Source organism: Carassius carassius, chromosome 18 (genome assembly GCF_963082965.1).
Source record: "Carassius carassius chromosome 18, fCarCar2.1, whole genome shotgun sequence".
In the NCBI taxonomy this organism is placed as follows: Eukaryota; Metazoa; Chordata; class Actinopteri; order Cypriniformes; family Cyprinidae; genus Carassius; species Carassius carassius.
Window position 1 is genome coordinate 5,559,130 of NC_081772.1, and position 20,985 is coordinate 5,580,114.

The following is a 20,985-nucleotide window of genomic DNA, read 5'->3' on the forward strand; positions in this document are numbered from 1 at the left end:
ATAGTTTTTACAGTCATATTGTTTTATTTTAGTTATTTTAGTACATCAAGTCATTACTAAATGAAAATGAGAAACATTGCCTTGGCAACTATACTTGAAATAAAACAAATTATTGCATGTTTTCTTTTATTTTAGTTAAGTAATGAACATTTTATTTTTATTTTATTTACACATTTTTTATGCATTTATATATTTATTAATGCATGCACACATTTACTATATTTATGCATATTGCATTTATTTGTTTATTTTTGCTTTTATTAGACTGAATATGATCTGATTAATTGGTCGTGTTAAATAATAACTGTTTGATAAATGTTGATAACTGTTTTTTTTTTAATCAGTTGTTTTAATATTCTTTTTATACCAGCCTTTAAGAGACACTGGTCCGTTTGGATCTAAAAGAAAAAAAACATTGACACGATACATAAAAGTGAGCTGAAGCCTCTCAGGTGACTGCAGATGTTAAATCAAACTCTCCACCCGGCATGCATTGAACCTACCAAAACTAAAACTTCTATATTTGGATAGAAACCCATGGCAGTGCAGCTGTGGACTCCTTGAGGTCAAAAAGGCCCTTTTGGCACAGGCCTGATTTCTGCAGCGAGCCTATCCATGAATCTCTTGATGAATGGCAAGCTTATGTACTGGCACAAGATATCTGTGAGAAGCAGACCAAGGATTTATTATTGGAAAGAAAAACTGAACACATAGACAAAGAGGAATGCGATGATTATGATTCGTAAATGTAATCCTTACATATGAAGACATAACTGCAATGTTTTACTGCCTCTCTGTATGTTTTGTTTCTGGCATCCCATAAAGAATGAACAATAAATTATTACTGTTGTAGTGTTTTGTCCAATTTGGTCACCATCAGTGATATGGACACGTTAAAATAAAACCAGATGTATTTGTATTGGAAAAGATGGTTATTAGATGGCTTTGTTTCATTGGCCACCAGAAAGAAATCATAAACAGACCCATAAAAAGCCATTTTTGTCAAAGTAACATTTAAAATTATAATATATAAATATATTGAAAGTGTTCAATTAATATTAATAATTTATAGATATTTTTTACCCTCCATCTTATATTATAAAATACAATAATATTAAATTAATATATATATTAAATAATAAATGTTATAGTTGCAACGCTGATCCATTAAACACTGGCTAGTTAATATGTGTTAAAAGTTGTTTTATTTTCTATTAAATTAAGTTAAATCTGAAATGTATATCCGAAGTAAACAAAATATTGAGCTTTTTATATTCATAGGTCAAATGAATATACATTTAATAGGATTTACGCACATTCCATTTACCGGTACAGCAGACAATCTCATTGAACTATTTCGCGCAAGTGTGATTTTTGATTTATTTTGATCTGAAATCAGAAGTCAAATGTACTTCTCCCGCCTTAGTACGTGCAGGGAACACGTCATAACCGATCCCAGACCAGCGATTAGAGTGACGCGCAATCGCTCTGTCAGCCGTCCAATCAGAGAGCTCCATGTCACACAGCAGCGGGTTCAGAGTGGAAAGGTTGGCAGGATGAAAAAATGGCAGCCGTCGCGCTGCGGTGTTGGCATTGACCAAAATTGCAATTTTTTTTCGATAGACCATCGCTCCCAAGTACACAGATTACTTTAATATGAGGAATCCCATAGATACATTCAACTTGGAACGCGTTTAAAAGACCTTGAAGCATGGCTTTACTGAATGAGATGGTGTGGCGGGTTTTGCACGCGTTACTCTATGTCCAGCGCGCGCTGCTCGACTGGTTCCGAGTCCACATCTGGAGGTGGAAACGGGCCGTACTGGGATTGTTACTGCCCCTTGCCCTCGGCTTTCATAATTCGAAAAAGACTGGACCCATAGGCAAACGGCCCAGCCGCCGGGTTCGCTGGGGAGCCGATGGCAGGACGTTAGAGAAGCTGCCTCTTCATGTGGGCTTATTGATCACTGAGGAGGAGATCCAGTTCACGGACATCGCCAATCTAGTGGTCTGGTGCATGGCAGTAGGCATCTCATATGTCAGTGTTTATGATAATCAAGGTAAGATTCTTATGCATTGAATTAAGACATATGAATGACAGTCACATGCTGTTTTTTCAACACCCATGACTTGAGCAAAGAGATCAATGCACACACTTGATGTATTGGTGGAGTAACTTTGTGATCACATATGATTGCCTTTATGCCAAAGCTTCACCTGTTTCGCTCATATTGATGTCGGATAGTATGGTTATGGTTATCTATTCATTATATGGGTCAAAGACGAGAAGTCCCATTTTTATTTCCGCGTCAAATTAAACGTACATGTGATTTTGTATACATCTATATACATAAGTGATTTAATACACATTAAAGTGTCTACTTAATGACTTCTGTGTAAATAAAATGTCAAAATATGGGTGAAATCATGTTCATTCGTCATTTAGCAAGAGTATAACATATTTATGTAAAAATAAAACCACATACTCATTCTGACCTGTACTTATTAAAACGCATAAAACTAAATGTTGTTAATTTATATTTTAGTATGTTTATTGATTTATTATGTTTTAAATGATTAAAAACCTCTTACATAAAAATGGATAATATTAATATAAATTAATTCATATGTCATATATTTATTAGGAAAAACATGTGACTTGCACCAAAACCTTTTTATTCCTTAACTTCAAAAATAAAACTAGAGTAATAATACTGTTATTTTGATTAATAAGTTTCTTTGAACCCTTTGAAATGCATATTAATCAAACCTTTATTCTCATCTTTATAATTTAACAATCTGTCTGGTCTCTTTCACCTCAATATATTTCTCAATGGAAGTAAAGAAGTGTCTGATATAATATTTTGCTTCTAACCTTTGACAGATATTTTATAACTGAGAAATTTATGGTAAGGGTGAACAGAGGTCTGAATCATGTTGTCAATAGTGATTCGTTAATTAAAGGTCATCCTTTTTTTTTTTTTTTTGCGCCAAGAAATTACCTTCATTATTCATTCATGCCACTGTGGACTACGTAATTTTAGGAAGAAAAAAACAAGATGTCAGCTGTTGAGTGTTTTCTCCTCCCTTTTAAAAGTTGATGATTATATTAAGTTTGCTCTATTGTGTTTTATTATTTAACAGTGATTATTCCCTTCCCTGTCAGAACAACACTGTTTCCAACCCGTTGAAAGCCACTGATCTTGAACTACATTGTCGAGTTCAGCAAATTGAGTTCTCTCAATGTGACATGTTCCTCAATTAGCTTTGAGTTTTGAGGATCTAAACTTGTCTTCTGAAAGTGTGAGGTTGCTGATAACATCTTTAGATTGGTGTTTCTGATATAACAGATGCTGAAGTCTAAGCTGGGTTTTATGGTTGTTTCCAACTTTAACGGATGATGAATATGGAGGGTTTCTCTCTGAAACTATAGTGTCTAATGGGTGTGGGACATCTTGTTTTACAGGTGTCTTCAGGAGGAATAATTCTAGACTCATGGAGGAGATCCTGAAACAGCAGCAGGAGCTTTTGGGAATGTATCGTTCCAAATACTCGGTGGAGTTTATGAAGAACGGTGCAGATAAACCGGAGCATCAAGGTGAGGCTCAAATCCTGAGAAATTGAATGTTGCTTTTTGTTTGAGACACCCACTGTGGGTGGACACCTGTTCGAACAGGCTGGATCAGAATATTTAGTCTAGTATGATTGCAGGTTTTTGTTCATGATCGCTGTAATGGATCACAATGATTAGTTGTTTATACCTTTTATGTTTTCAAGGCTTGGGTTTGGAAAAGCCGGTTAATTCACTAAAGGCATTGTGGGAAATTGGAGAAACTTTTATGCAGTTTTTGTCTGATTTTTTTTTTATTGTTGCTGACCTCTATGAGTCAGGAGTTGGTTTTATTTTTTCAAAATATGCCTTGAGCAAGTCATCTTTTGAGGACCATATGGAACCCAATCCAGAGTGACACAGTTATACATATGAAAACCTGTTTTTCTTATTATTTTACTCCTAAGCTATCTATCTATATAACTCAATAAGTACTTTTTCTGCTCATCCAGTTGGACTAGTTGTTCATGTCATAACATATTTATACTTTTCAAAAGTTTGTGGTCCGTAAAACAACTGTTTTCAGGATTTATGATAATTAGTGGTTGACCGATATGTGTTTTTGACAGCTGATGCCGATATCTTGGAAAGCAGGGGGCCGATAGACGATATAAAGCCGATATGATTTTTTACATTATTATTATTATTATTAAGAAATTTTACAATGGATTACAAAATAAATGGGTAAAAGAAACATGCCTATAAATTTAGATGTCAGTATTTTTCACAAATAAATAAATATTTCATAAAAATATTATGTAAAATGAAAGTAAACACTGTAACCTAGAGGACACTCTATTATAGCAGTTTTCTAGGAAGTTTGTGTGCCCTGGGAAACATATTTCTCTCACCACCTCGAACACATCGGCCAAGCAGAAAAATGTATCGGTCGACCATTAATGATAATAAGAAATGTTTCTTGAGTACCAAATCAGCAGCTTTGTAACTTTGTGTAGTCTTGTTTACAAGATGTATTTAGCTCTGTCTCATCACACACATCTGACTTTCATGGAAAGACTTCATATTTAGTCATTTGTCATAGACTATGCATCACCCGGGTGCTTTAGTCTTTGTAAATGTTGTCCACATTTTACTTAATGTAAATAAATTTTTTTTCTGTCTTCTATAGTGTTATCTTTTCAGTCGGTGGTGAAGGTCTTATCTCCAGATGATGGGCGGCTCAGTATCGTCCAGGCAGCCCAGCAGCTCTGCCGGGACGTTGAGCTGAAGAAAAAGACATCCCAAGACATTAACGTCACTGTGTTGGACTCATTACTCAGAGGTGCGTTTACAGCATGTATGTTAGCTGACTAGCACAAACCAGCAGTTAAATATGACATTTAATCCTCTAATTTGATTCCAGTCAAAAGTGCAATCCGGATTGAGCCTTAAAAGTTTATGTATAGAAGTGATTAAGGATAAATATGTTTTAGTCTTTGAAAAAAATTGTGCAACCACAGGTTGTATTAGAAGAATCATTTCTGCATAATTAAAAATGCTTCCTATTATTTAAAAAAAAAATAAAGGATCTGATCAATTATTTTCCTTTCTTCAATGAATGTCGATAGGGATTACAAGTGAAGAAAAGGAGAAAAAAAAATGTTTTCAAAGTGCCTAAGGAGGGACTTATGAAATGATTTATGGGACTATTTATATGGTAATTTTATAGACTTTTTTTTTTTTTTTTTTTGTGACTGAATCAATTAAATAAAACTTAGCCGTTTCACTAAACTCACTCTTGTAGATTGACATTATAATAAATATTGTTTCATTTGATTTATTATTAATAATATAAATAATATTATTTATACTAAATTGTATTTGGATATGTTGTATTGAGAGAGAGATCTGTTATTTAGGACCTTTTTCGCTTTTTCTATTGTCTCCAGCATCTTTTCAGTTACCAAAAGAGCCGGTAGTGTTCTCATTATTCGTCTTCAGAATAATCTTTCCACTGATGCCTGTCCAACCCCCATACCCCCCCCCCCCCCCAACCCCCATGCAGAGTCAAAGAACATACCAGACCCAGACCTGGTGCTGAAGTTCGGCCCTGTGGAAAGCACACTTGGATTTCTTCCCTGGCACATCAGACTAACAGAGATTATGTGAGTATGCGTATGCATCGATGTAATTGAGCAAGCACAAACTGTACAGAATACAGGCAAGTTCTTAAACCATAAAACGTGTTTTGCTTTGTACAGAACATTGGTCCTTTCCTCTGCCTGTCTGCACGTCTTAACGTCTTAATTTGTTCATTCACAAATGAAGGCCTTAAAAAATTCTCAAATTGGTGCAGAATGTCTTCAATTCATAAAGTTGTTACATTAAATGTTGCATGCATTGCAAAAAAATTCCAGTACAAATATCTTAATAGCCTTAAATTGAAATACACCTACTAGATGCAAAATGAAATCTTGTTGTCTAAGACATTGAACAAAATGAAGTGACTTTTAAAATACAGTGGCCTTCAAAACTCCACAATAGATGTCTTAAATTTAAAATCTAATTTAAACCTTGAAATAAAGCGAAAATGTACAACAAAGAAATAATCTGTTTAAAATGAGGGATTGGTAGAAGTGTGTGCTTTGACATAATTACGTACATCTTTGTGTCAGTGTGTACGGTGGCATTTTGCCCGGAGAGTTTACTTAAATCCTTTCGCATGATTATCAGCACAGATTAACAGTTAAACCTGTCCACGCTGACACACTTATCTCTGGAAGCTTTGGAAGTGTGTGTGATGACGTGAACAGCAGTGTGAGATCACGGCACACATGCAGACTTTCATAGCATTGCATCATTCAACCATCGTCAGCGTCCTGCAGTTTGACAGACTCCATCTTAACTGTTTTAAACGCCAGTTTTTACCATATCATACTGTAAATGATAAATGCGCTGTACCCAATATAATTAAAGGTTAAACAAATGTAAGACATGTACACAAAGCAGCTAAAAATACACTTTTCGTTCTATATACATTTTAACCCAAAATCTTGATGTCACAAATTCATGTCCTGTTAACTTGTCTTAAGAAGCAGAATTTAATATAGAAGGAAACCTGTATTTTTCCTTTTCAGTGATAATTGCAAAATGTATCGAACTAATGGAAAGTGTAGATTTGCTTTGTTCAACACTGTACGGCTTTTGTGTTTCTCTGAGCTTCCACTAGATGGCAGTGTGTCACTGCACAGATTCACTGTAAAATCTGTAAATGTAGAAAATCAAAATATATTTTTATCACAATATAATTAAATCACAGTATAAAGATGCTAATAAACTCAAAATATATTGTTGTAAGTCTGAATATAAAAAGTACACGTGCAGAAAATCAAAATCTGTATACTAGTACTCATCAAAATATATATATTTAGAAAATCAAAATCTGTATACTAGTACTCATCAAAATATATATATTTATTTTTATAGTTCTATTGCTCACCAAGGTTGCATTTATTTGATCAAAATACAGTACAGTACAACTGTAAATTATTATTGCAATTTAAAATGTTTTCTATTTTAATATATATATATATATATATAATTTATTCCTGTGATGATAAAGCTGAATTTTCAGCAACCATTCTAATATGAGAATATTTTTGTGGAAACCATGATATATATTTTTTTCATGATTCTTTGGTAATTAAAAAAATTGAAAAGAACAGTGAAAATATTTGAAATACATATTTTTGTAACAATATCTTTTCGGTCACTTTATCAATTTAAAGTGTCCTTTCTGAATTAAAATATCAATATATTATATTAATATTAACATTAGCCTGAATGCACTGTAAATTGCTTTGGATAAAAGCATCTGCTAAATGCAGAAATAAATAAATGGAAAAAAAAAAATCTTAGTATATAAATGTAAATAATATGTAGAAGTAAATCTGAATATATAGTTATAAGTCTGAATATATAAATGTAAATTCCATTATGTAGATGCAAGTGAATATATAATATGTAATTCATGAAGATATAGTTATTATTCTGAAAATATAAATGCAAATCTGAATATATAGGCTGTTCTCTACATCTTAATGTAATTATGTCTTTAGTATCAGACATGCCAGTAGACAGAAGATTTTTTTATTTAAAGAAAACAGAATGTAAATCCTTTATACATGTATCAGTGCAGATATTGTATTATATTAATTATAGCATAATTAGTGCATATAACTTATCTAAACCAAAGGAAGTATTTTCCTTGAAAAATGCTGGTGGTGCCAAAAGATTTACTTGTCTATATTAATTCATGATTTACAGAATATAAAAAATATATTCTGATTTATTTCTATAAATTCAGATTTATATACTCGGACTTTATATAATTATTTCCTGTTTTGCTCTTCATAGTCTTCTCAGCCTTGGATGGTGTTTGTCTGGAACCTGATAATACACATGTAGTCTGTTAATCAGGGAGGTTTTAAAGAAATTAAAATAAAAGTTTAACTGATTGCACAAAATTGATTTACAATTATGCTCCTACATTTCAAGTATATAATTAGCTACATTTTAATAATATCATCTCAGCTACCCTGAGGAAACCATGTCTAATCATGTTCATTCCACGAAAATGAAATGTGTGCATTTGGACTAAAATGAGTACTGTTATATAGCAAGGGTACATTAATTTGATCAAAAATGGCATTTATAATGTTGTAAAAAATAATTTTACTGTTCTTTTGAATCCTGAAAAAAAATAGTTGTTGCTTAATATTTTTGTGAACACTGTTTTCAACATTGATAATAAGAAGAATGTTTATTGAGCAGAAAATCAGCATATTAGAATGATTTCTGAAGGAAACCACAGAAAAAAAAGTTTTACAATATATTAAAATAGAAAACAATTATTAAATTGCAATATTTTGCATAATTTTTTTGTGTGTATTTTTGATCAAATGAATGCGGCCTTGGTCAGCATAGGAGAGCTTGTCTGTTTTAAAATTTCTTTCTTTATTTAAATGTAATTTCAAATTTTCTCTCCTGCTGTAGCTCCATGCCGTCCCATGTAGACGTCTCTTACGACGACCTGTTTGGTGCTCTGCAGCGCTATGCGATGTGTGAGCAGCGGCTGGGCAAGTGAGGAAGAGTCCGCAGAGAGCAGAACAGAAGGAACTGAATGATGGAGGGGGTCCGTCCCTCTCTTCATGTTTACAGTACAAGCACTGGAGCCTCAGCGCCAGCAACCCACTGCTGCTGCTCTTCTCTTCTCTTCTCTTCTCTGCCTGGATCATCTCTGCTCTTCTCCACCGAGGCCTGCTGGGCATCTCTCTGTGTGTATGTGTGTGATTATACTTGTGCGTTTGTGTAGGTGTGAGGCTCTCATGAGTGAGTACATTCAGAAAAGGATGCATGCGCTACCCTGGGAAGTGTGCACCAGCAAGCCAGTCGCTCAAGGAACTTGGTTAGCCGCATATTTACTATCATTTTTGTTTTTACTTTCTCATACCTTTGGACACTTTGGATTGGTGGCAGTTCGTAAAAGTGCACTGAAGTTGTACAAAGTCATCCGTCTTGCCAAACGAGAGTCCTTGGAGAGAGAAATGCACTTGTAGTTGCACAGCTGCTTTCAGACGACTCAAACGTGCGAGAGCTTTCTTTTCGACGGATCCTCTGCATGCCGAATCTGTCTTACTGTAATGTCATGCTCCCATTAAGGCTTAACAAGCTCTCTTAAATGGTTATGTATGTTTATTGGTAATTGTGTTGTATGAATGTGCACGTACGTGCCACAAATGACAATAATTAACGTTTAAACCCTGAAGTTTGTTATTCTAAGTGCGTAAATTGATTGCTCTACATCGTTCCCCTCGAAAAGCTCTCGCCGTTTGTAATGGCTTCTGGTGCTAATTATGTTTTTTTTTTTTTTTTTTTTGTAATCAGTAAATATCGTTTCATTCAGAAGTCTGTTCTCTTTCTCTGTCAGTGTCTCTATGCATCAGAAATGTTTCACATTAATATTTTGTGAGATCCGTGATTTTTTTTTTTTTGTCATAAAATGCCCCAGGCTTTTCATCGTTCTGCTTACCACAAGAACTCTTAAATATGTAATTCATGGGTTGCCATTGGAAGGGTTGGTTTGCTAGTGTCCAGTGTGAATGTATAATAAACGTTACTGGAGTCCTTTAACAGTAGTTGTATTGAGAGTGACATTGATGCTTCTGAGTTGAAGTCGAAAAGAGGAATGATTTTCTGTTGCAGCTTCACTCTCACACTTGGCAGGTATGTGTTTTTTTTTGTGTGTGTTTCATCTGACAGTTCTTCATCTGGCTGCCACTTTTATCCAAAGTGACTTGTGTTCAGGCTATATATTTTTTCACTATGTTCCTTGGGACTTGAACTCATGGCATTGGCATTTCTAGTGACATGCTCTAACAGTCACAGGAAATCTGCTGGTATATTGGCTGGCTACATCATAAATAATTCTTCTAACAATAATTCAGCTTTTCATCCATTAGGTTTACATATGCTGCCGAAATATACTGATGAAGTCTCTCAGGCTCACCAAGGCTGCATTTATTAATTAAAAACAGTAAAGACAGTAATATTGTGAAATAATGCAATTTAAAATAACTGCTATTTTTGAAAGTTTTAAAATGTAATTTATTTCTCTGGTGCCAAAGCTGAATTTTCACCATCATTATTCCAGTCTTCAGTGTCGTATTATTTCATTATGGATTGTTGCTGGGATTGAAAATGTTAGTTTGCATTTTTAAAAGCATATTTGCCTCAGGACGACAGAATAATGCTGGAAATGAACATAGATTTGGCATAAATTTAGGTTTTCGATGCAGTTTGAAATTCAGTCTTACATCTCCCTTATCATTCTTAACGTATTGCATATTTTATTTGGAAAAGCTTTTCCATATTTAATTATTGCTATTTTTCACATCACATAGATTTCTTTTCATATTTTTTTTCTTCTACATGAATTCATAGCCAGACAGTGCATTTGGTTCACAAACTGCACATGCAAGCAAGAAGGGTTTATTGCCTTAAACCTCTTACAGAATCTAGTTTCTCTCCTTTTGTGTGTGTGTGTCTATAAATAGTTAATAAAAGTGTGAGTTTCATGTAAGTGGGTGAACGTGAAATACACAACTTTGAACTAATGATGGCTGCACTGAGGGATTCTTCTGAGAAAACGTTTAAGATGTTTGGGAGCATCTGAAGAACATATAGTTGTGATCTGCAGCTAAACATTGGGAAAAGAATATTCTATCTTGTATACAAGTTATCCTGATTGTTGTAGCTGAGTAAATTCGAGGTCTGTTATACAACTAATCTTATTAATAAATCCATATTTCACCATTGCTGCATTGTTATCAAATGAGCGATATTGAGTCTGTTATGTAAATCATTTAAAGCAATATTAAATGTATTTGATTCCTTGGAAATTTTACATATTTTTATAAAAAGTTATATAAAATTTGTTTCCTGTAAAACTCCATATTAAAGGAATAGTTCACCCAAAATTGAAAATTAATGTAGGCCTACTTACCCTTAGGCACTATGGATTTGTAATTTGGCTGGAAGCGACGGTTAAAACCCCTTAATGATGGATTTGTTTCTTACAAAATGCACCTTTTCACTTCACAAGACATTAATCGATGTTTGGATTCTTAGTCTGATGGCACCCATTCACTGCAGAGGATCCATTGGTGAGCAACTGATGTAATTATACATTTCTCCAAATACTCCGTTAAGACCTAAAAGCAGTTGCACATCAGTAAGAATATATATATTTTTTTCTTTTTATTTAATAAGGTAAAAACTGAATTTTCAGAAAATCATATTTTCCTATCCCTAAGAACCTGGACATTTCAAACATTTGGACATTTGTTTTTAATATAATTTTTTTTATTTTAGTTTAATCAAATATCTGTCTTTTTATTATATTGTTTATTGCATCATTCCCTAAACATGACTTTCTACACTGTCTAATGAAATTTGCTTAGTCGAGGAATACAGAATCCAAATAAGTCTTGCAGCTTTATGTTCCCACGGACGGGTTTTGAAAAATCAAACAAAGCAAACCAACAATTGTTCAAATTTCATAGAGCATGATACGAGTGTACTTATTGATAGTGGATTAAGAACGTATCTGTGTCTGTCTGAATGACCTTTAGTGTTTGTTATATGGAGCTCTTTGTTAAAAACCCTTTATTCTTTTTTTTTTTTATTGTCCATGTTTCCAATAAAGCACAAGTCCGTGTGGATCTCCATTCAGTCAGAGAAAGGCATCGACCGCCGCTTTAGGTGATCCACCCCCCGAGGTTAATAAGGTAAATATTGCAGCACAATAACACCTAGAATAGAAACAAATCAATTGATCACTGGAGCACATTGAACTGAGGTGCTTAGAAAGCATAATTCAGACCTGCCTACAAAAATAACATCTTGTAATGGATTAGGCAAAGTCTAAATGATCATTAGTTTGTTTCAGAGAACACACAGCAGTCGGGATGCATTAGTGGACGCATAAATCCACTCAAGGACCTGCTTTATGAGCTCTACACTTCCCTCGTTTTATTGATTTGAATTTGTGCCTATTTATAGTACAGACATTATCAGGTCGTTCTCTTGTTTGTCTCCTGCCGCTCGACAAAGCAGTCATGTTCCAGTCATGGCACTCAGCAAAGGAAATAGAAAAAGGCTTCTTTATTTATCAGCATTCTTCAGGCTACATGAAATTGTAAATGGATTTTGCATCCGATAGTCTTTCAGTCAAGAAATCAATTGGAAGATATTTGCTGTGTTTGGAATAGCATACTAACTACTATTATGTACACTGCATACATTTCTGTTTGCATAAAGAACTACTACCAATATGGGCAGTATACAAACAAGCACACTGCCAGGAATAATCAATCCCACTATGCAATGCACTCAACTTGACCTTCCATTTCCATTGTGATGAACAGACCAGGAGAATTAGAAAATCTTGAAACTCATGAAATATTTTTGATTTCATTTGTCAGTTGTATTGCACACAGTGTGCTCTGTTGTATAACAGCACCATTGAGGAATATTGCAATTTTATAATGCAGTCCATGCAGACTTAGACACTTTTATTTACGGACTGACGGATGGACAGATAGATAGATAGATAGATAGATAGATAGATAGATAGACTTCATCAACAGTCGGCAGCTGTCTATGTAGTCAGTGAAGCAGCTCAGTTTCTGTGTTCTTCAAAACAAGCAGACAAATGCTTGTCTAAGGCCAGAAGAACATGTGGGATCAAACATCATCACTCCAGCTCCTTCCATCAGCGTCCAAAGTGCTGCTGTAACGCTGTGCTTCTCTAACACAAGAATCCCCAGTAGGTTATGAATGCACCTGCTGTCTGTAGTCCCTCTGAGCGAGTCCGTGACCTCTCTCTGCGCTTCAGCCACAGAGAATACACATTATGCTGCGCTTTCACAGACATGCAATATGAGAGCCAATCCTGTTCAGCATGCTGGCCACTGGTTTCCATGACAACTAAGGGATGATGGGTTGTCAAAGCCTGTATGAAAACAGTATTTTCTCAACCTAAACACCAGCTGATATTGAACGGACTAATCTGTCATTCCTTAAAGTGGATATTGATTTAAATTCAAAGCATTTTGCATCAAACCAAATTAAAACAGAGCTTTAAATCATGACTTACGTGTTGTACAGTTCTAAGCGCACCCATTAAACATTAAGATGTACTGCAAGTAAATGCAATCCATGTATTGATTTCACCCTGAAGCATCCATAACTGTTGGGCTTTTGGCACACTAACAAGCAGCTAGGTTTAGATATGCAGCCCTTTAGGAATGAGTAAGTGATCGTGGGCTTTGTGTTTTGACATCTTGCTGCACAGGGAACTGAAGTACCTGGAGTGTTTACTCATTGCAAGATTACATCCTCTGAAGAGAAAGTTAGAGAATTCATTCAGTTTTCTTTGTTTTCTCTGGAAGAATTTTTATTCCAGTATGCCTAATATTTTCTTTCCTTATGTAGAAAGAAAATGCAAAAATAAATACAAAATTAAGTATTACTAAGAAAAAAATTTATTCGTTTTATTAAATTAATGTAAGATTATTCATTTCGTCTATATGTAAGCTTTGTGGTTCCTTTCCCCTACATCTGATTAATTAATAAGCAGAAAGCAACCGGTAAATTATTTTTTCTTTCTCCTTGCTCTTCCTTCTCAGTATTGTCTAAAGTATTGCTGTATGTTATAAAAACATATTATTATTGTAGTTATTTACATTTATATATAGAAAGTTGATTTATTGTTTTTTTTCCCTTTTAACTCTAAAAGTTATTTTACTTTATTTTATTATTTTATTAAATGCAACAATTTATTTTAATTTCTCTCTGTATATATACACATATGAACAAATCTAAAATTCAATTCCAAAATAAAATGTAATATTTAAAAACAAATATTTATTAGCAATCAACAAGTCAAAGTCAAGTCAAAATTCAAGTCTTTTTTAATTACTCAGCGTTGAATGGGGCAGGTTTTATGTATTTGACTTTATATCTAGATTTCTACAATGATGTTCTATAAATGTTTAGCATGACTGTTGTATTTATATTAGAAAAATGCACACAACTGCTTGTAGGAAGTCATTTTGAATGGAGCCGAAGTGGATCAGCAATAGAAAGATACTGAATCAGTCCTATAGTTTTTCCTATTCTTCATAAGAGGAATGGAAAAATATCTTTGTGTTGTCCCAGACCTGTCATTACTGACAGCTTTTAACCCTCACCTAGATGAATAAGTGAATAAAATTTCATTGCACAAAAATAAATACATAAATAGTCTGATAACAGTTTTACGACCTGAGTTGAATAAAGCTTGTGCATGTTGAACATGCTGCTATGGTTTGATTCCCAGGAAACATAGACACTTGAACATGATGAAATATGTATTGTATAATATAATAAAATGTATAATCATAATTTATTTGTTCATTTATATGATTTTTGTTTTATACATTTTACTTTTAATAAATACTCTTAAATTTATGTATTTATGTAGGCCTATTTAATTTATTTATTCATTCTTTACATGTATTTATTAATGTTCTTACATTTACATATTGTTTCTTACATTCACTGAATAGGATCATATTTATTTGAGTATACTTGTTTTACATTTTATAAATCGGCTTACATTTAAGTAGGCTATTCATGTATGCATTTATTTATTATTTAGTTTATTTCGTTACATATATTTATTCATGTGCTTTATATTTTTATTTATTATTCAATATTTTACTTTTTACAATTAATAAATATGCTTACATTTATCACTGTGTTTTATTTTTTACATTGTATAAATATTTTATATTCATTTATGAATGTGGTTACATTTATTTATTACCGCATTTATTCTTAGATTTATGATTACATTTTATTATTGTTACATTTAACAAATGTGCCTACATTTCTTTATTACAGCTTTTTATTTAATGAGCGTCATTTTTAAATCCTTCTCATTGGTTGACGCGTACTGTCCGAAACAGCGGCCTCTAGCGGTCAAACTTTCTATTTCTCTAAAACGCACCGCCTCCCAATAATCGCGGCAGTCCTGCTCTGGCGTTCAGAAAATGCGCACCGAAACACCGGGAAACATCTGCTCAGAAAGCAAACAAGGGGCCAGGTGCATCGTCGCGCGCGCATGAATCTGTAACACCTAGCGACTTCTAGGAGCCTCCAGCATCCCTCCTCCTCCATCACTTACTGGAGATACATACACCTGTTTGTTTATTCTCACCTGCAATATGGAGAGCTAGAGCTGCTCGGAATAACCAAAGCCTTAGGAATGATCACTGCTTACTGATTGACCGCTTCAGTTTTCAGCTTTAGAGATGATGCCCGAGCACCAGAACCATGTTGTCACCACTATTGAGACCATTCCATCAGAGACAGTCACCGCATCCCCATCGCTGTTTCAGAGGATGAAGAAAGTGTTAAACAGGTAAGAGAAACTACAGGAAACGCTTGGATTTGCTCTTCCACGCTAGCAGAAGTCAATGCAACTTTGTTATGCTTTGCACATTTATTAAGATGTTTATTTTGCATTCGCACTTGGTTTGCTCATATCGTGTTTACATCAGAGTAAACTGAAGCAATCGGTTTTAATGCACATGTTAGACTTCCCAATAGTGCATAGGCTACAGATGTGATGTTTGTGATGGCTGTTCCAAAACCTTTATTTTCATCTATAGAGAGGTGAAGCAAGCCCTGTTTTTATATTAATAAGCCGTGGGCAGGTTTCTTCTGTCATTATTTTTACTATTCATTTGGACAGAGATTTAGAAAAACTTTATTAATCTAATGCCAATTTCTGTAATTTCTTACATTTATTCCTATATAACATCCCTTACATGTTGTTCATCTGACTGCATGCTTGCAGTGAGCATCACTGATTGTCTTTTTGTACAAGTCAGGAATCTCTTCATCACGGTGACGGAAAGGTCGTGAGGAGAAATGCACACTTTGCCTCTTTTGTCTTGTGTTGTGTGCGTCCATCAATCACAAGTGCATGCTGGTGCCACAAGAATTCTGTCTCGAACGCCTGTCTGTAATTGTGTCCGCAGAAAAACTGTTGTGAGAAATTAAATAAAACTGTGATCTGAACAATTTGGCCTGAAGATCTACTCTTGTTCAGGTTCTAAGGTGGCCAGATTTTGGTTTAGTTTGGGTGGGAGTCAGTGTCAGAAATGAACTTTCCGCTTCAAATAGATTTATAAGTATGTTTTTTAACTTTATAAATACATATATTTTTAGTGTTTTCATATCAGATTTTAGTCTTTTGCATCCGAAACCATCATTTTGGCACAAAATTTGCATTTAAGACTGAGTATAAACAAATGTCAAAACACTGAAGGAAATGTAACATTTTCACCTTTTCAGTTAATAAATTTAACAAATTTACAAAGAAATGACATACCGAATTAAATGTGCATTCTTGAAGAAGAAAGTTTGAAATTTGTATTTTCTGGTAAAACGTCTTTTTAAAAATATTTGTTTACAGTCAGTGTACAGTGCCTGCAGTCAATGAATACATTACTAATTAAGAATATTAATAAGTTTTAAATAAAAAAATATTTTAAATATTGAAGTAGCATTTTTTTTTGCCTCAAGCCCTTGTTAATTAATTGGGATATTCTAACATTAAATGCGTCAAAAGCGTTCCTCTGACTTGTTTGAGTTGTTTAATTGTCTGGTAATTTGTTTGTCCATGTGTGTAAGGGTATCTGGACGGAAGGGTTCAGCAGCTCCAGTTGTGTGTGGTTATGCAGAGAGGATGACAGCTGGTAGTCCTAGGTCAGATGAGTCAGGCTGCCTTTTCTCTCTCTTTGCCATCTGCTGGTCCTTTTTATTCCCACCACTTGCCTTTATTTCCCAGAACAATGTCTAAGGAGGTAGAATCTGTGCAGGGGCAGATCGGGTTGCACGCTGGGTGCTTCAGTGCCCATTGTGAAGCTGCCAAATCTAGAATCTGCTCTTGCTGGCCTGTTCTTGCTGAGGAATCATTTAATCAGCTGGATGCCACTGTATAGAAATTAACATTTTAGTGCTGCATCACTATTGCTAGTGCGTATACCCTTATGCATTAAAATGTGGTTTGTAACTCATCCCACAAAGTTTGTGTGGGCATATACAGCATATTGGAACCAAAATACCATATTCAACTAATTTGATAATGCATTCACTAAATCAGAGTTTCTTGTTAAATTGATTGTGGCATTTTTGACTGGTCACGTGATATTTTTTATGATATACTTGATATATTATGATATATATTAACTTATATAATGTGTATGTTTCATTATTTCAGATACTATCACGAGCTTGGTCTGATCCATCATGCTTAATGTCCTCTGTGTCTGTCTTCCATTCCAAATCCCAGTAATTAAAAGGTCGTACTTGTTTGGATGAAGAAGGTCATACTTATTTTTGTGATTTGATGTCATATTGTATTCTTGGTTCCTTAAAGCAATGCTATATAAAGCTTAATTGGCCCATGAATGAAGGACAGATTCAGATTGCATTAATAACCCTCAAGGTTGTTTTCCCCTTGGTTGATTGTCTTCCATTTGATATAGTGACCACTTAAAGGAGTAGCTCACTTAAAAGGTAAAATGGCTGTAATGTTGTTCAAAACTTTTGTGCTTTTTGGAGCTAGAGAGAGTAACTGCTGCATTGCAAGAGCAGCATAATGATTTTACAAAAATGTGTAATCCATGGCAAAAAACAGCATGTGGGTTTGGAACATAATGAGGGTGAGTATATAATGCCAAAACTTTAACTTGTACCAAGGGTAAACCTGCCATGTTACTGCTTTTCTCAGTGTGCAACAGGGTTGCGGAAACAATGTGACATAATAAGATATAAAATATGCAACATCTAGTAATTCCCCATGGCATGTTAGGAGCAGCATTAAAAAATCCATTACCTTCGGTAGAGCACTTTTTTGTCCTCACCTCATGGATAAAATGAGTTGATTGTGGAACTGTGTTTGCGTTGAGAATCAGATTCTTTTGTTTCAGTAATTAATATTGTGCCAGTCAACAGTGAACTCAATAAAAAAAAATATTTTGAGGGGAAAAAAGCAGTTCTTTTCTCAGACACATGGATAGTGAGAACAGCTAAGCTAAATCTAATCACGTTTCATCTGTTGTAAAACCCATGCGGTTCACATGGCACAGAAAGATTTGATTAAGATGACTTTCTTGCATTACAGCTAATAATGTTTGTGAATGGATAGAAGTTGTTTTTGGGGAAATTGTTAATGTTTTACAATGGATTATATTTCTTTGAATCTGATCTACCCAGCAGTCCCAGCTAGTTCTGTAGCATATGGAGGGGTTGGGCTTAAAAAGTTAAAGGGATTGGTCACCCCAAAATGAACATTTTGTCACCCTCAATTTGTTCCAGACTTGCATAATTTCTTTCTTCTAAACACAATTGAAAATATTTTGGAAAAACGTGGCAGTTTATGGTCCCTGTTGACCTCCATATTCCATATTACCCCCCCCCCCCCCAACACTATGGAAGGCAATGGGTACCAGTAACATTTTGGTGACAACACATTCTTCAAAATATCTTCTTTTATGTTCAGTAGAAGAAATAAACTGATATAGGTTTGGGACAACCTATAAATCATGCAGCAGTTATCTTCCTTTTTTTGTTACACTTTTCTTAACACTAATACTAATATAATAACATGTATTAATTGTTTTCTGTGTTAATCTGCTAAATACATTTAAAGATACACACACAAAAAGAAAATTCCTCAAAATGTTTTAGATTTTGCCCTGAAACAAAGATTTCAACCGTTTAGACAGCAATGAATGCTTACTGCCAGACTGCAGATACCACATGGTAGGGTATTTGAAAATATATAATTGGTAAAAAAATATTTTTCTCAATCAAACAGCCTCTTTGAACCCAACGAGTTCTTCTAGTCATGTGTACTTGAGTTTTTCCCATTGTCAGAGTTGTTAAGACGTAATGTAATCCTGTAAGAAAGTGGCTCCTTTTCTTAGCAATGCAGGCGATAACGCATGGAATGTGGGTGGCTCTTTGAGGACTGGGTGGGCTGATGTTATTGTTCTGGGGCACCCAAGCCATTCACAGGGCTGTGTGGACTTCCTGGTTCTAACAGCGCAACTTTGTTCTCATTTCCTGTGGCACCATTACTGCACGGCTGACAGCTGAAATCAAGAGAAATGTTAAATGAAACGTGCCATTCATCCTTCTTAGGCAAAGATTTGAAGGCGGAATAAATTTGGTTCTTTATTCTAAGAAATTATTCTAAATTATGATTAATCAGATAAGCTTTAAAATGTCATTGCAAACTAGTTGTTCTATGTGACATGCTTTTATTAGTGAGCTTTGAAGAATACTGACATTTTTCTTAAAGCCTAGAACTCATTGATCCAGTATTTCTCCTTTCAGAATAACAGTGGAGCGGATCTGATGATTTCTGCTCCCAGAATGACTATTCTGGGGCCTTTTGCTGCAATGTAATTGGCTGTTTAATCATGTGGCGGTAATCGGGTCAGAGGAACTCGCATGGCTTGACTTGGCAGGAGCTGTTAAAATTGAGTTAACATTCAGTCTTTATGAAATTCTCCCGATAATGAGACTCATAGTTTTGTTTGCAGCTTAATGCACATTTATTGCTTTGTGGAACATTTATGAGCAATTTAATCCAGGCGTCTTAATCAGCTTTATTTAGGCTTAGCAGGACACCCTTTAACTCCTTCCACTGTGTGGTTTAATGTATTTATATAACTTTTTGGTGGTGAGCAGAATTATGTGCTGCATTAAAATGTATGCACTTATAATGATTATGTTTCCTATACTGTATGTGATCATATACCCTTCCTTGCGTAGTCACAATTCTATATATTTTCCTCATTCCATTGAACACAAAAGGAGAAATTTTGAATTGTAGTTTGGTACTCTTTTCCATGCTATTAAAGTGATATATAAGGATCTGCAAAAGCATCAGAAATGTAGTTCATATGACTTGTGCTGCATTATGTAAATATGACTGTTTTTTTTTTTACCTTTATTTCACTGCACAAATAATGAATGCATATTATTCATGACGGAAAAGAAATTATCATTTTTTAAAATAAGATGGTTATGCTCACCGGTTTTATTCAAAAGTACAGTAAATGTAAAAAAAAATAGCTAAATTATTATTGCCATTCAAATCCCATTTTCAAACTACCATTAAAAAAAATGGGGTTAAATATAATTTTGATATTATTATTATTATTAAAAGTTTTTTTCCCCAAAATAAAAGTCTTACAGTGTCTTCAATTATGTTCCATTTCCATGTACCAGTATATCATGAAGAGGAGCTGTGCATACATATTTCTGACTGGGTTATGCAATTTTTTCCTTTGCTGTGTTTGTGGGTGGTCTAAGAATAATCAAATCTCACACATGCCCATCATCACCTTAGGAGAGTGGAAAATGGCTGAAAATCTTGCCATTTCCAAACTCAGCAGTTGGTTTGTCCAGTAAATATGCTTCTCCAGAGTGCTGGATTTGCGTGTGTGTCAGCGATGAGTGTTGCCAGTGTTTTGCCCAGACATGTGAACACCTAAGATCATTAATGGATCTATTCTGATTGTGCTAAGAGGTGACGGGGAAGCTGGCTTCTGACAATACAGCCAAATCGAACATTACCAAGAAAAAGAGGAAAGAAAAATCCTTTCCCCTCAATTAATTGCCCCCACACTGTTGCAGCAAAATCAAATATCATCATTCACTTGACGTCTGATTCTCTCCGGTGAAACGTGATTAATCGAGGTGAATTCAGGAGTGTGTCAGTCTGCTGGTGAATGAAGGACGCCCAG

The 20,985-nt window shown here is 34.5% G+C and overlaps 2 protein-coding genes across 2 annotated transcripts in view; both read left to right on the plus strand.

Annotated features, from left to right (window-relative positions):
* Positions 1 to 1,525: 1,525 nt before the first annotated feature.
* Positions 1,526 to 8,846, plus strand: LOC132092196 (dehydrodolichyl diphosphate synthase complex subunit nus1-like). Its single transcript, XM_059498328.1, has 5 exons — positions 1,526 to 2,060; positions 3,467 to 3,598; positions 4,740 to 4,892; positions 5,616 to 5,715; positions 8,606 to 8,846. The coding sequence occupies exons 1-5, from the start codon at positions 1,712 to 1,714 to the stop codon at positions 8,694 to 8,696; spliced, it is 825 nt and encodes a 274-aa protein (XP_059354311.1). The 5' UTR covers positions 1,526 to 1,711; the 3' UTR covers positions 8,697 to 8,846.
* A 6,326-nt stretch (positions 8,847 to 15,172) lies between these two features.
* The window catches only part of LOC132092197 (solute carrier family 35 member F1-like), an 87,188-nt gene continuing 81,375 nt past the window's right edge, over positions 15,173 to 20,985 (plus strand). The window contains exon 1 of the mRNA XM_059498329.1: positions 15,173 to 15,578. Within this exon, the coding sequence (XP_059354312.1) occupies positions 15,469 to 15,578 (110 nt within the window). The 5' untranslated portion in view covers positions 15,173 to 15,468. The remainder of the gene's footprint in view (positions 15,579 to 20,985) is intronic.

What these genes read in the sequence shown, in the direction of transcription:
- LOC132092196 (XM_059498328.1), top strand. Translation starts at nt 1,712, where the DNA reads ATGGCTTTACTGAATGAGATGGTGTGGCGGGTTTTGCACGCGTTACTC. An exon ending in GTTGGACTCATTACTCAGAG is followed by an intron (nt 4,893 to 5,615) that starts GTGCGTTTACAG and finishes ACCCCCATGCAG; the next exon opens with AGTCAAAGAACATACCAGAC. An exon ending in ATCAGACTAACAGAGATTAT is followed by an intron (nt 5,716 to 8,605) that starts GTGAGTATGCGT and finishes CTCCTGCTGTAG; the next exon opens with CTCCATGCCGTCCCATGTAG.